The sequence below is a fragment of the Pundamilia nyererei genome, unplaced genomic scaffold (assembly GCF_000239375.1).
Source record: "Pundamilia nyererei isolate P.nyererei 1_Seehausen unplaced genomic scaffold, PunNye1.0 scaffold00183, whole genome shotgun sequence".
In the NCBI taxonomy this organism is placed as follows: Eukaryota; Metazoa; Chordata; class Actinopteri; order Cichliformes; family Cichlidae; genus Pundamilia; species Pundamilia nyererei.
In genome coordinates this window covers 419,951-435,268 of record NW_005187584.1, presented here as the reverse complement: position 1 = coordinate 435,268, position 15,318 = coordinate 419,951, and the positions used below count along the sequence as shown (strand labels likewise).

Sequence of the window (15,318 nt, the reverse complement as noted above, 5' to 3'; positions counted from 1 at the left end):
ACACACACTCAGTGTCTCTAATGAATAACAGGCTTTAGGAGAAAAGCCGTTTACTTGGAGCTGGACTGAGGCAGCGTTTCCCTCTTAAAGCAGCTGATCAGAGTTTAGGAAGAACAAACGCTCAGCGCACAAGTAGCTGATGAGCAGTAGTCAGCCTCTGCAGATTTCATTTTCACTAGCTTGCAGACATTTAGCCTTTAGTTACTCAGAATAACAATAAAAAAGATGGCAGGGGAAACTATGTTGCTGTAAACATTGCATGTCGATAGAGTGAAATGTGCCGAGTGCTGCCAGCTGGATGGAAAACGTACACGAGTGAAAAGCAAACTTGAAGAGGCAGCAGCTGCCAAGTGGCAAGTAGCTGCTTCATCCAAGACATACAGCAGGAGTGCCGCTGCCTCTCGTCTCCTCGGGTTTCCTTAAATCCACACTTTTCCTCTCCAGTCCCGGACGTCTCACGCCAACACTCCTGTTACATTACTGCACATCCATCTCAAGTGGAATCTTTAGCCTTTATTTAATCTTTACTGTTTCTTTGACGCACTTGCCAGTTACCTCAGCCTCATTCCTCTCAGCGCAGAAAGGTGTTTGAAAGAGTTTGTTCTCATAACTTAAAAGAAACCGCATAAAGCCCGGAGCGCCTCGATTAACCTGATTACACCGTCCAGCTTTGAGTCTTTGAAAAGAGGGAAAAGAACAAGCAGAATCACGTCTGCAGATAATTAAGAAGTACCGGCGGCGATCAGCCTCCTAGTGATGCACATATGGGATGAATTTCAAAATCCTACGTCACCTTGTTCCCAAGTTATCGCATTCACAAGATTTTCAGGAAACATCACCTCTGACCTTGAGGTCAGAGGTCACTGAGACTCGAACTTTGTGTCCACGCCACCTACCTTCCAGTCGCTTCAGTGAAATCTTCTCAAATGACTTGTTGGTGTTTTATTTGCATTTTTACTTTCATCGGTAAAACTTCCATCTTTACATACGAACTCAAACAAACAGAGGCCAAAACAAATGATCGCAGCTCTCTCATGCAACATCCTGCATATTCGAGCAGTAACGTAGCCGGGCACAGACACTAAACACACTCGACACGTTGCTCTTCTTATGAAGTTTCATTTAGAGGCCCATTCACTAAATTCATCTGGTGTCTTCACGTCCAAACACATCAGCTCCTTACCTCTCGTGGCTCAGCATCATGTCCCAGCTCCTCTCTGTAGTAATCGGCGTTTTCCTTCATGAACTCCTCTCCCTCGTGGAACAAAAGGTAGGTGAGGGCGCACTGCAGCGCCTCCTCCAGCCTGCCCGCTGCAGAGAGACACACAAAGCAAATGAAGGAGTTTTATCTTGGAGTTTCCACAGGAGTAGACTGTATCATGCATGTCACACATGTGCAAAGCGTGTACCGAGTGTTTTGTGGAAGGACTGGAGTATGTGAGTATATGAGACCCATGTGTCACAGCTGACGTTCCAAAACTCTCGTTACAAACAAAGCCAAAGGTTGACGTAGTGGAGACGGCACACACAGGCTCAGGTTGCTACAACAGAAGGAGACCAGCGGCCGTCACCGAGCGCTTCCTGAGACGTCTGCGAGCACAAACGCACTCCTGACGAGAGGCTGAAGGTTAACCAAAGCTCTCCTACCTCTGCTGCAGTTTATTATCTCCTCGCAGGCGTCAGAGTGTGGAGCTTTGGGAAAATGCCACTGACGTGTTTAGGAAAAAGCTGCAACGGTATGAGTCCTGCTGGTGCTGAGGAGTGAAACAGCAGGAGGTCACAGGCAGCGACGTTCCTGCCTCGCAGGCAACAAGCAGCTGCCTTAAACTTCCAACCTTTAACAGGATGTTAGCACGAGCGCTCCGCGCATGAACTTTTTATCAAGAAAACAATGTCGGACAAAAGTTCAAACTTTTTAAGTCAGATTTTTGAGTCATTCCCATTATTATCACACAGCAGCCAAAGCAAGAGACACACCCACACTCAGACCCACTGATCCACGATTCCTTATTGGAGCCACATGTTTACAGGTCATTACGATAATCAGTGATGTCACAACTCCTCAGCGCCATCTTTTCCCGTCTACGCGTTGTTGCCGTGCCAACACTTCTGTGCTGAACTCTTCACTCCCTCGTTTAGATGTTTTCACACTCGCGCGCACCACAGAGCCACGCCGTTGATGCTCGTGATACAAGGTGAGACTCGACCGGCGTGCCGACCCACTCGTCTGCAGCTCTTTGTGGTCGTGGGGCCTTCGTGTACACACATGTCTGTGTTTGTGTGGGCGTTGGACTCATGGGTGGATCCATCTTCATAATTGTGCAGTCAGACTGAGCTTCACACAGACAGTGTCTGAAAGTATTGTGCAGTCACCATTTTTTACACTAAAGAACAACCTACCTTTGAAGTAGGCAAACTGAAGGTAATCGTAGTGCAGAGGCAGGAAGTTCTCCATAGGTGAGAGGCGGCCGGGTCGAGTGGCGAGGTCTCTGACACACTCGTGCTCGCAGTGCAGCACCTGAGTGAAGTGATCTGCAAACAACGAAAGATCTCAGAGCTGGTCTTTGATTTGAGTTTAGCATAAATTCCTTCTGCTGTGAGACGAGGACGTGACTCTTCCAGGCAGGTAACCACGGGGTCGTGCAGAGAGCGAACTCTCATGTTGTTGCTTTATATGTTCATAGTTCCAGAAACTGAAAAGATGTTTGACAATAGGCCTGAAAGAAGCCGCAGGAGGGATCCTGTTACAGGATGTCCTGTGTTCAAAGTGCACAGACACGCCATAAATGCACTCCAACATACACACATAACAAACTTCATGTTATAGTTACTGCAACTCATACAGATGGTATGAGACCAGATCTGGGATTTACGCACATTAAAGGCCGACTTTCAGCTGGTCTAATGGAAAAGAGCCCGAGCTCATCTCAGGGCAGATACTTCATCAAAACACTGACGAGTCCCAGTAAAGTCTAATCTAAAACACAGAACATCTGAGAACTTTCCGAGTCCAAATTTGGAAAATAACTGGATAAAAACGTTGATGAATAAATGAAAAAGGTTCTCGCAGTTTCCAGTCTTGGCAGATCTTTGTAGAATGAAACATTAATGGAAATTCAAAAAACAAGGCTCAGCACATGATTTCCTCATGTTGATCCCTGAGAGGAGAGCCAGCAGAGCTCGATGAGCGTGCTTTATGAGGACGTGTGCTCATCGTTTATGTGCAAGTATACTGAGGCGATGTCTGAGCAGCTGCAGCAGCGCTTTCCTTACTCTCTCGCAGGAGCAAAGGTCGGATCTGAATCATGCAAAGGGATTTGACTTTCTGGGTCAGTGAAGGAGAAAGTAATCCTTTAAAACTCCTGTATATGCGAGTCATGTTGCGCATTATGACGATCGCAGCCTGTGCCGTGGCAGCGCTGTGGAAAATGAGCCTCCAACTGTAAGTGAAACAAAGCCTCTCAGCGTTTATGCATCCTGGATACGACTAACCTGCAGCTACTGCTCAAACTCACAAACTCTTACAATAATAAGAATGATAATAACACCCTGCCCAGTCACAGTGTAATATAATAATACTAAAATTATAACTGTGATCTGGTTCAACAAGATCATTAAGGTCTACAGAAACAACACAAACTGACAGCAGTATGTGAAGCATGAGATAAATGCCTGTTATTTATCCAGCTCATTAAAAACGTTTGAACAATATTTTGTGATGAAGCTATGCGGTTAACCTTTCGCCAGCTGTCAGTGTGATGGACGCCAGGCTGCCAGTGACCTTTGGAGTTGAACTGAGAGACGCCATTGGGGAGATAAAGTTGTGTAAATTACACTAACTTTCATTTTTGTGGTTAAAATCCCTCAAAACTGTCGACGGGAAAAACACTGAACCGTTTAAAAAAGCTTATCTCGTGGTGTGTTCAGGTACAAGAATAAAAGCTCCTAAAAGTCAGCTTCACAACACGTTTCCTTTTATCTGTCACACCTCGAGTCTCAGCTACAGAAACCTTCATATTCTGAATGAATAAAAACCAAAACACATCCAATAATTGCATGGATGTCACTACAATTTTAGTTAATGAGCCCAGGCATGTAGTAACTAATGCTCCTTTAAGCAAAGACGCCAAGAACAACGATCGCAGCAGTGGAATGAGGTGACGGGAGAGAGAGCTGGCCTGGGTTCAGGCCGTTTCTGCCAAACATGGTTATGAAGCATGTCGACTGCCTCCCAGAGCTAACCGCACAGCTCTGCTAATAATTCTGAACAGACTCAACTAAACTGGGATTTATTGGGACTCTTAAACATGCAGCTCAAACTCGACTCTGACTGGTGCAGACAGACGTGCCATAGCTTTTGACTTTGCGCGGGACACGTGAGAGAAGACGTGACCTCGGTTCTGGATCTCAACTGCTTTCTTTTGTTTGCTTACTGCAGTGAAAAGCGGGAGAGCAAAGCAAAGGTCAAAGGTCAGACTGGAACCCAGACGCCTCCTCGACAGAGCGCCTGATTTCTTACCTGATACGACTTCATGGAGGCTGTAGCGGTATCGGAGGTGATCTTGGCCCTCAAACTTCTGCGGGCCTTGGCACAGCGCCCGACAGTCCACGTCTGCCTTGTAGTATTCCACCAACGCCTCCTCAAAGAGAGCAGTCGCTCCTTCGTAGTCGCCTTTATCGTACAACTGCACTGCCGCTGTGAAGGAGCGCTGCGACAGGAGGCGATAACCAAGACAAAAACGATTTCAGCCATATAGTCGCAGAGCAATATGATTCCCATAATGATGACAGCTGGTGAACGTCACGTTCTGCCGCTGAGGAAGGGCGGGGCAGCACATGCTTCAGCAGAAACACTTGGGACTCATCCACAGTTAAAACTTTGAACTGAAGCACAAGTTTCACTCAGTGAGACACTCAGAGGCAGCTTCACCACAGCTGCCACTGAGATGTTTCCAGTCATTAAACTGCAAGCACCATTAACACAAAGCCCCTTCAAACAGGAAGTGCCGCTTCCCATGGTTTCAAACATTTGGAAAGAAGCAAAGTAGGAAAAGTGAAACCTCGGGCAGAAATGCTTTTTGTATTAAATTCAGTACACGTGGTTTATGAAGATGCATCAGGACATGAAGCCCAAATAAACTGAAATGTCTGACAGATTAAGGTTTTGTGTCTTGCCTGGTGAGGCCGGGCTTCTCGGTCCACAAAGTGGGTTTCCTTGACGCCCTGCAGGTTTTTGTACTGCTCCAGGTCCCGGCCCATCTCCACATGCTCTGGATTGGCCTGGAAGTAGGTGTGAGCCGCCTCTGCAGCCTTGTCGGGCCGCTGCAACTGGAAATAAAAAGAGCATAGACAGAAAGAAAAAGGGGTTATTGAAATAGTCGTGTCAGCAGAATTAAGAACGTAAAGTTTGTGACGGGCATTTTTGGAGCAAACTACAGTAGAATTCAGACAATAAATTTATCTTCATGTTTGCAGCATTAAACAGATGGACAGCTCTCTGTTATCCATAAGCTGACGTGCTATACCTGGAAAGAATCTGCAGCTGTTCTTCTGAAGCATCTGCCCGAAGAAACAGATTGCTTTCCTAAAATGTTTGGCATCGATTTTTGAACTCATAAAATAATCATTTGTACAGTGTTTCTTCCTCACTCAAACTCAAATGCATCCAAGGTGCTCGTCTGCCATAAAGCAGCAACACGGGGGGGCAAGCACACGCTCAGCATGTGCAGGAGCTGAAGCAGCAACGCTGCACCTGAACAACTGCTGCCCATAAAGCCAAACAACGAGAGGTTTAGACATTCAACGAGACGAACATTTGGGCGTGACCACTGATGCTTTTTACCTCTAGTTCTCCATCGCCTGCTGAAGTTCAAAGCAAGCACAAAATAGGAAAGAGAGAGACTTTATTGCCCGACAGGCTAATAAGAGTATTTCAGAAGCTGCTGACCAAACAACAATCAAGCTGATAGGAAGGAATCAACCAACGAATATAGAAGAGCATCTGTGAACACACACCACACTGAATCCTGAAGCAGCCACAGAGCCCACCGAGTGCTGAGCCAACAACAGGAAACTCGGTACCAGATTGGAGAAGAGAGGAAACTCGCTGCCTGGTCTGCTGGCTCTCGGTGGGCTGAGGATTTGATGTAAACGATGTGAAAACCTGGATCCCTGTATCAATAACTCCTGCTGGTGTAATGATGTGGGGGATTGAACACTTTGGGCCGCTCAGTACTAAGGCAGCACTTGGTTACTGTTACAAACCAAGTCCATCCCTCTGCGACGGTGGGGCTGGTTGAAGCCACGCTGGGCTCAGCATATATTAAGCTGCTTTTTTAGATGTAACCTTTACAAAACACCGCTGCTGGCTCCGGCCTCAACCGAACAGCAACAAACCAAACAAACGGATCAGGGGGAAGAGTAAGGGCATCTTGAGCAATTTGAATTCCAACGTTTGCCCTTTTCATCTCTAAAACGACCCACACGGTTTGTAAAAGTCGGCTATCAGGACGCGCCTGGTGCCTTTCAGATTAGATAGTCATCGCGTTCAAGCCTCAACACGGACACATTTCTCTCTGCAGCCAACTCTGTATACAGTCAACAAACAAAAGGGCTCTAAACACCAGCCTGCATTGGATCTGGTTCACTGGATGTCACTCTGTTTGAACTCAAACATGATAAGTGCCTGCAGGTTTTAATCTGCCGTTCTGTTGGATGGCTATAAACACGCTACCAACAAAGCCAAAACTGAGCGATAAAGAGCTTCGAAATTCACATGAAGTGCTCGACAGTGACCGAACTGTAGGCAGAAGCAGCCGAGTAGAGAGCAGAACGATTACGAGAGAACAAAACACAGAAAGGTGAAAGTTGACAAGGTTGGAGACGATGTCGGCTGCGTATCCCCTGGAAGGCTGCTCAGCAGCAGAGCCATCTGACGCTAATTGTCTCAATCCATCATGTCGCCAACAGGTGCAAATTTAAAGCAGACCCCAGCATTTCACAAGCTAACCTCTCTCCAGTCGAGCATGTCGGACTGACAAAAACAGAACTCCACACATGCCAACCCCTCATTTGGCCACCAGGCACCGATTCATGTTTGCCAGTAAAAAGGCATTTGTTACAGTAAAGGTCTCGCTTTGTGCTCCTTTGTTCTTTATTAGATAAAGTTCGGGAAAGTCCACATGTATGCACGGATATCCTTTCCTGCAGGGACCTTAATGCACAAACTCACATGCTGAAGATAGACAAACAGAGACGTCTTTGTGTTTTCTGTGGGGGATAAAATCTTCCAAGAAGTGTACATCATGAAAGCTGCAGTGGCCTGCTCTGATGGAAGAAGCAGAGCCACAAATAATGAATTTCTTTTTGAAGAATCCCTCCCCGTCTGTCTGACGGCCAGCTGGACATGCTGGGTTAGTCCTGAGAGTGAAGCAGCATTCCTGGACTGAAGACACGAACACAACTACGATAAGACCGAGGTGTCTTCGACACGTTCCTGATGAAGTTCAGAGGTTTAAGATAAGGAATAAGATCAGATGGTTGATAAGTAGATGAGAACGTGTGTTCTGAAGATCAAGATCAGCTTCTTATTTTAAAAAAGCATGGATGATCTTTGTGGCACGAGTTTGGCTACCAGCCCACTCCTGCTGCAAACACTGGGAACTCCACATTTTAACTCAGCGTAACATAAAAGGTTTGAAAGCTTTTGAAAACCACACAGGAAGAAACGGAAACATCAAATTTACACAACCACGACGTGCACATACATGCACGATGACGAGTAATGCAACCTTCGCTGGAGTGCACGGTCTGAAGTGGACCAGAGGGAGGAGCTGATGGCACAGCACACGCTGCTGCGTTCGAGATACAACATTCTCCTTTAAGACACTGTTGTCAGCTCTGATCATCTGCTTTGTGCACAGTACCAGCAGGTCACAGCAGCTTGGTACAGAGTACTCTCTCCCCAGCTGCTAACATACATTCACAGGGACGACATGGCTCAGGGCTCAGGGCTCAGGGCCTGCTTTACCGAGGCAGGAATCATTCCAGCCAATCAGACACAGCACACAGTGCGAGGACCCCTGCACACTCAGGACTAAATATACTGTTCATTAGCAAATAGCAAAGTTTAATAGTGCCGGAGGTCATCAGTCTGAGATGCTCGCTACCATTTTATGGAGAGATAAAACAAAGTATTTCTGAGAGTCGTGTACTGACTCAAACTGCGAAACCCCCAAGTGAGTCCAAGCTGGAAGCTTCTGCATTGAAAACACATGTTCATATATCAAACACTCCCTCAGCATGACGGAGCCCGAATCAATCACGGCTGTGGGATTTCCATCACGCTATTCGGCCGAACGTTCGGCATAAAGACAGTCATGTGTAGGTAAAGCCAACTGATGTTTTATTAGCAGCAATATTTCTGCATGTGGTGCAAATATTGCATCGTTGGTATCACTTCTGACTACACTCAGACTAAATGCTGAAACAATTCATTTTTTGCTGACCGTACAAATCAAGCACCTGACTGCAGCAGATGGCCCCGCCCCTCCCGGAGCCTGGTTCTGACGGAGGTTTCTTCCTGTTAAAAGGCAGTTTTTCCTTCCCACTGTCGCCACAGTGCTTGCTCACAGGGGGTCATATGATTGTTGGGATTTTCCCTGTATGTATTATTGTAGGGTCGACCTTACAGTATAAAGCACATTGAGGTGACTGTTGTGATTTGGGGCTGTATAAATAAAGCTGAATTGAATTGCAGTGTCGTCCTCACTCGTGCATGAAACAACACATTTCCCACACGTGGGACTAATAAAGGTTATCTTATCTTAAACCAGAGACATTAGAGGCAAATGTTACAGGCAGACTTTCTGATGGTAGTTTCTTTTCCTGTCAAACAAACGATTGCAACTGTGAAAACTGACGGATTTTAAATGAGTTAGCCACATTACACGTATTCATTTGATTGTTAGAAAACTGGACTGTCAGTCACAGTGAACAGAGTTCAGCTTTCACTCTCTCCAAAACAACACAGCAGGAATATTTTTCCTGTGCATTTAAAACTCAGTTTCTGCCACAGAAAGCAAATCTTATGATGTACAAGATGTAAACTGTGCTGACTTTCTCCTCCCTCGTGAATTTCAAAGCAGCACCTGTAGAGATGAATAAGCACCAGTCAGTGTGTCCAGCCTGGAAAAGAGCGACCTGTGTACGAGCTGCTGGACCGCCCTGCCACTCAGAGACGTGCTCTTGATGTGGGAACGTGTTAGTGCCAAGTTAAATGTGCATTTGCATGCTTTTCTCCTCTGGGGCTGCACCTTCCAGTCAAAAGTATGCAGATAGGTGTGGGCTGGCGCTGCAGACGCAGTGATGATGTGACACAGTGCACACATGGCAGCGCTACAAGTTCCTCTGCACACAGTTCTGAACAGCTGAGAGATGAGCAGTATTTATAAGCTTCTAGATACCAAGAAGTTTGAGCTTTGAGAGTGTTACACAGATTTTAGTGTTTACGTCAAAAGTAGGGGCAGGAAAAGCTGCAGGATAGTAACAAATTCAAGATTATAGTGCACAACTCCTCTCCTATTCCCCTTCTTCTTGCAAAGGTTTCAAACAAACTCCTCCCAAAATGTTACAGCTTTGAAACTTGAGGGTATGCAGGCTGAACACGGCGTTATTTTTCTGCCACTATTCTGAGTGCACGCAAAAAAAGTTTGGTTTTGTGGCACAAATATAACGGTGTAGAGAAAGAGTTGAGCGCGAACGGGCAGAAATGTTGAGAGCGCGAGCAACACATTGTGAGCGAGCGCAAATGCAAAAACTGAGCGAGAGGGGCTGCTGTTGTGTGTGTGTGTGGATAATAGCAAACACTGAAATACATTTTTTGTACGCAGCAATGAATTTTGTTCACTCAAATTCAGCTTTTCTTTGCTTGAAATAAATTTCTCCTCAAAATGCAACACTTGCACCTGCAAAGTTTGTTCACGTGCGCTCAGAATAGTGGCACAAAAATAACGCCATAGGCTGAAAGGCGTCGCTGCTGTATGCTTCAGCCACTCAGTGAAACTGCAGTTTGTGTGCATCTGTCCTGATAAAATAGAATAGAATAGAATTCAACTTTATTGTCATTGCACATGCACAGGTACAGGGCAACGAAATGCAGTTTGCATCCATCCAGAAGTGCTTTAGTGATATAGATATATTACAATATATATTAGCAATAATATAGATATGTGAGTATATTACAGAAATGGGTCTATTATGGTATGTTATAATGTACACGGTATGAAGTATGTTGTGAATATTCTATAACTATAAGTATGTACAGGCTGTAGTGAGTACAAGCTATGAACAGGATATAAATATGAAAAACTATACAGAATATGAAATAAATAACTTTACAGAATCTGAGATATACAGTTATACAGAAATGGGAACTATGCAAGTTGTAAACAGTTGTAGGATTAAAAATTATCGTATTGTACAGAATGATTATTTACACAGAGCTATACAGATCTTTAGGATATGAAAATGTCAGTACCTCGGTTTATCTGCCAGATGCAGATATGAAACGCCGTCATAGTTGGCAGGAGACGAGTCAGTCATGGTTCAAAATACGTCTCCTTACCAGGGTTGTAATGGCTCAGCAATGGCTGGCTCTAGCAGATCAATAATAAACGAGGACAGGACTGGGACTGCTCTCACCTGGTGAAGAAACCTGCACACACCTGCTGACTCTTAAGGCTTTTTACTGCCAGTGAAAGCTGCTGCAGCTATACTGAGTGAAAACTTGACACCGGTGCCTGCAAGAGAAACCCACCGTGGGAAAATGTGTCCAAATGGATGATCGCCTCCGATGAGGCGAGCGCATGCTTCCTTCTGCTTTGCTTCAGAGGTCACCAGCGAGCGCTTTGATTGATAATTCAAGCGTGGAAGGAAGTCTGGAAAAGACCTCGTGTTTGACGCTTTCAGTGCCCGTTTTGAGACCACGTGCCAACATTAACAGGAATGAAGCCCATTTTTAAAAAACACAAACTTTAACAGAAACATATTACAAAGCATGCTTTTGATTCACGCGACTCTAATTGGCAAGGAAGATGTTGTTACACCTACACATTAGCCTTTCCATCTCGCACACTTAAGTCTTTGAATCTCTGGAGCTTTGATGGACAAAACATTGCTTCAGTAGGAGCTAGCTGGACACACGGCCACATAATGTCTTTACTGTGTGAGGAGGAGTGACCGAGCCGCTCCTTCATCTCAGCTACACCAAGGCTTGACTTTTTTTGCTCTACTGATATAATCAAAAAGCCCAACACATTATTTGGACTCCAGCTCAGTTTTTCCATGCTAGCGAGGAAAGCAGCCAGACGCTCAAGGTGCACATGAAACACGGCTAACGCATGAAGCACACGCTGTGGGAGAAGACGAAAAAGAAAAGTGGGCCAGTGGAACTTTTCCTCTGAGTGATGTCATGGTTAAAGTGGTCCGCTTTGATCTGCTCCATCCTCCTCCTCTCTCATTTGTCCATTCCTGCTGACAGATCTGCACAGTGGCCTCTTTCTGCCCGTCCTTGACCCTCCCCGTCCTCGGCCCAGCATGTGCTGATCTAATAAGGTCACGCCAAAGGAATTCCTAAATAAACCCTCACCGCTGCTAAAAAGCCTCTTTCATTCCACCCATCAAGATAGGAGTCCCGTGTTTCTTCCTGAAAGTGCCTCAGACTGTACACTGAAGACAAAACAGCAGTAGATAATAACGCCACTGTTCAGCAGCGAGCTTCAGACACGTGTTGTGAAACTGCTGGCTGTCCTTAGAGAGCGAGGGGAGGGTGAGCGTAAGCGACCACAGTGGTCTGAACTCATAATGTACAACAGGCGCTCATGATCCAGAATCTCATTAGCTATCCAAACATAACGAGTCCATGTATGAGCTCAAGTGGATCAGACAACCTGACCTGAGGCGGCTGGAATCTGCAGGCATGTCTGGGCTGCGACTGACGACACCGGGCTGCAGGGGGAGCATCACTCCCTCCAACTTCAGCGACATCCAAGGAAAGACTTGCAGGAACGCCAAGACAACCTGACTTTCCCTGTAAGCTATGCTGACGCCACCACATGAGCTACTGTATCCTTGGACAACCATCACACTCTTTCCCACGTCAGATCGTGCTTCCCGGGCAGCGTCAGGGAACACAGGACCGACTTTGTGTGGAAACGTTAAAGAAAACATTAGGTGCAAATGTTTGAAGCAGTGCAGACGGGGTGGAAAATCACCCATGATGTCTTTCTCCTTCCCCCTCCTCCCAACACCTTCCTCACATTCCCTCCTGCCTGAAACACAATAACACGCTCTCTTCTCCCAGGGAGAAACAGGCCTGCTTAGCCAACGTCTTTATTTGGTTATTATCCCGCAATCTCACACTCCATCGGTTTTCATCCACATAAAAATAGGTGCCTCTTTCCCAAACTGGAAAAGTGTTGACCAGTCCAAGAAGTGTGGAAACAGTCTTGTCTGTTGCTTTGTGTAGATCTGTTTTTAGACCCTGACAGAAACAGGAGCCTGTGAACGAAGTGCCACCGGCCCAGCTTTCTCAGCAGCTTCTACCATGTTGCACGGGATTCAAGGAAAACACTTGGGAAAATCGGCTTTGTTGCCGTGTTTACTTCAGCTTTTACTCTCCCACAAGATTAAAGGGGAAACGTTCGGTATGTAAGAGTTTAAAAAAAGCTGTAGCTTGACATTCACACAGGTGGAAACCTACACACAGAGGTTATGGGTAACATGAGCTGACTAATCCCAGCATGCAGCGCTGCAAATGAAACAGGCAGCCGAGGATCAAACTCGTCCTTGGAGTTGGTGAGAAAGAGACGAGATGTCACAATAACCTCTGAAAGCTGTTTGCTCTCATCTTATCTCTCTCTGAATAACCACAGAGCGAGGAATCCTCCATTTTGGAGGATGTTTTGAGAAACGGCACATTTAAACACACTGCATGCCAATCAGGCTCAGGGGTCAAAGGTCATTTCCAGACGTGGCGTTTGTGTGTCAAAGCTAAAATAAAGACAAATGTTGAGTTTACACGAGAGAAGCGCAACAAATGAGCGAAACTGTCAGTGTGGGAGAGACTGCCTCTGCAGACAGCATCCAGCTGCCCCCTCAGCCCACACTCCAGAAAATATATTAGTTCATGGAAACCTGCTGATTACAGCTACCAGCTGCCTTTCAGTGACACCCACCTACTTCTTCTGTGGGGCCTTTGCTGAGAGGCTGAAATGCATCCAAGAGCCACAGCTGGACCAGAAGATTTCAACAGAAGATTCAGGAATTTGGAAACACTTGAAGCCTTCAAACTTGTGTCCTTTTAGTTTGATAGAAATCTCCATTAAATGTGCAATTAAGCTCATTTCCCCACGTCTCTGTAAAACTGAGCGCATCAGCTACCACGGCAGAAGGAACATCCAAAAATGCACTCAGCTGCCGAGAGTCAGGAGCCGGTTCAGACTTGGTTCAGCCTCACTCTGATTGGAGTAATGGACCCACCTTTTCCCTCGGGATTAGAAAAACAAAGAATGATGGAGTGGTTCTGTTCAAAGTGTCATAAAAAGACTACAGCCCATAAATCACACCACAACCCTCTGAGCCTCAGTCAGGGGGGAAAGAAAAACCCTTTTACTGCACGGGACAGGTGAAGAAATGTCCAAAGAAGCAGAAACAATAAAACCTGCGTGAGTCAAAGACGGAGCCTCGTCTCTCTAAGCTGACGTGCTCCAAGAAACCAAAAAGAAAAACGTCTCAAACCAGCTATGACCGCTCGGTGTCTAATTCTTCCCTTTCACGACCGTCCCGCTGAGTTTCGCATCTCCTGCAGAAACCACCATCACTGGAGAGCGATGCAGCTGGATACAGGAGGCGCTGCCACCGCAGGGGTCAAAGGGTGAGACATCGAGGAGGTGGGAATGGGGAGAAAACGCAGACGGGAGTTCAGCTCGCAGTAAGAGGCAAAACGCCGAGTTCATAAAATATTTACTACGAACTTTTGGACGCAGAGAGAAACACTTGGCGTTTCTTCTGATGTGGCGTTCGCTTGTTCTCCTTTAAACCAATCACATTAAGGATGTTTTTCCAGGTTAGTTTAAAAGTGCTTTTTATTATAACTCTGTTATAAATCTGCCACAAAGGCAGCGGACTCTGTTTTGTGAGCTACAAACTATTTGCTGCTCCCTTATTTACAAAGGGCTCGTCACAGCAGGAAGACGTGTGTCGTCTCCGGGGAATCAAACCAGGAATCTTTGGCGTGTTAGCCAAGTGTGCAAACTGCCACACTACGGAGACACTCTGGGGAACTACAGAAGTGAACAAATAAATAAATCAAGCCACATCTGTGTCAGCTAATATGAACATAGGAGTGAATTTCGATTAGCAGCTGTTCAGGAATGAAAAGCTCAGGATAAATTAGCTGCATCATCCACTCAGACTGGAACAATTATTAGACGTAGAAGAAATTCTCGATGTAGCTGAAACCAAACCAGACGCGCTTTTATGTCCTCCCGCTGCGAGATTTCAGCACAGCCTGCTTGCACATGACAGAGACAATAATTCTGATTCATGAGCGCGTTTTTAACAGCCCAAATACATTCTGTACATAATGGGATGATGCAAAGAAAAGCACATGAATCCTCAGTGGAAGCACTGGGACGAGACGTTTTCTCCGCATGTCCCTCTTGGGGGCTGTTTGAATGCCCCCCCCCCCAGCCTTTGTGGGCTGAGCGTGGCTCTTTGCACACATTTGCTGGGGACTGCAGCGGAGTGTGGACACAAACGCACGTTCAGGATGTGTTGGGACATGTGGAGAGGAACTCCCGCTCCCATGAAAAGGGTGAAAACATGTGATGTCAGACTGAGGGTACAGTTCAAAGGGCTGTGATTTCATTGGTCGGATACCTTCACACGTGTTTTCTAAATTTATCCTTGCCTAGAAAAGAAAATGAAGAGAAGGAATCCAGTCCGTTCATGGTGAAACCAAAATATTTTACTGTGATTTCTGGAAATGAACATTTTTTAGTGGAAGCAGTTATGAGGCAGATACAGAGCAATGCTGCTCTGCACTCACACACACAGCACGACTGCTGATGCTGTCACATTACACAAATGTAACATTCCTGACACCCAGCATGGGGACTGGAATCCAGCTCAAGCCTGCCAGTGCATGCACACACACAGACACACACAGACACACAGACACACACACACACACACACACACACACACACACACACACACACACACACACACACAGCACGACTGCTGATGCTGTCACAT

At 46.1% G+C, this 15,318-nt stretch overlaps 1 protein-coding gene across 2 annotated transcripts in view; it reads right to left on the bottom strand.

Annotated features, from left to right (window-relative positions):
• The window catches only part of p3h2 (prolyl 3-hydroxylase 2), a 44,173-nt gene that overhangs the window by 6,772 nt on the left and 22,083 nt on the right, over positions 1–15,318 (bottom strand). For both annotated transcript variants that reach the window (XM_005746756.2, XM_005746757.2), the window contains exons 2-5: positions 5,176–5,328; positions 4,520–4,709; positions 2,401–2,532; positions 1,184–1,311 (exon numbers count right to left, since the gene is read on the bottom strand). In XM_005746756.2, coding sequence (XP_005746813.1) covers positions 1,184–1,311; positions 2,401–2,532; positions 4,520–4,709; positions 5,176–5,328 — 603 coding nt within the window. The remainder of the gene's footprint in view (positions 1–1,183; positions 1,312–2,400; positions 2,533–4,519; positions 4,710–5,175; positions 5,329–15,318) is intronic.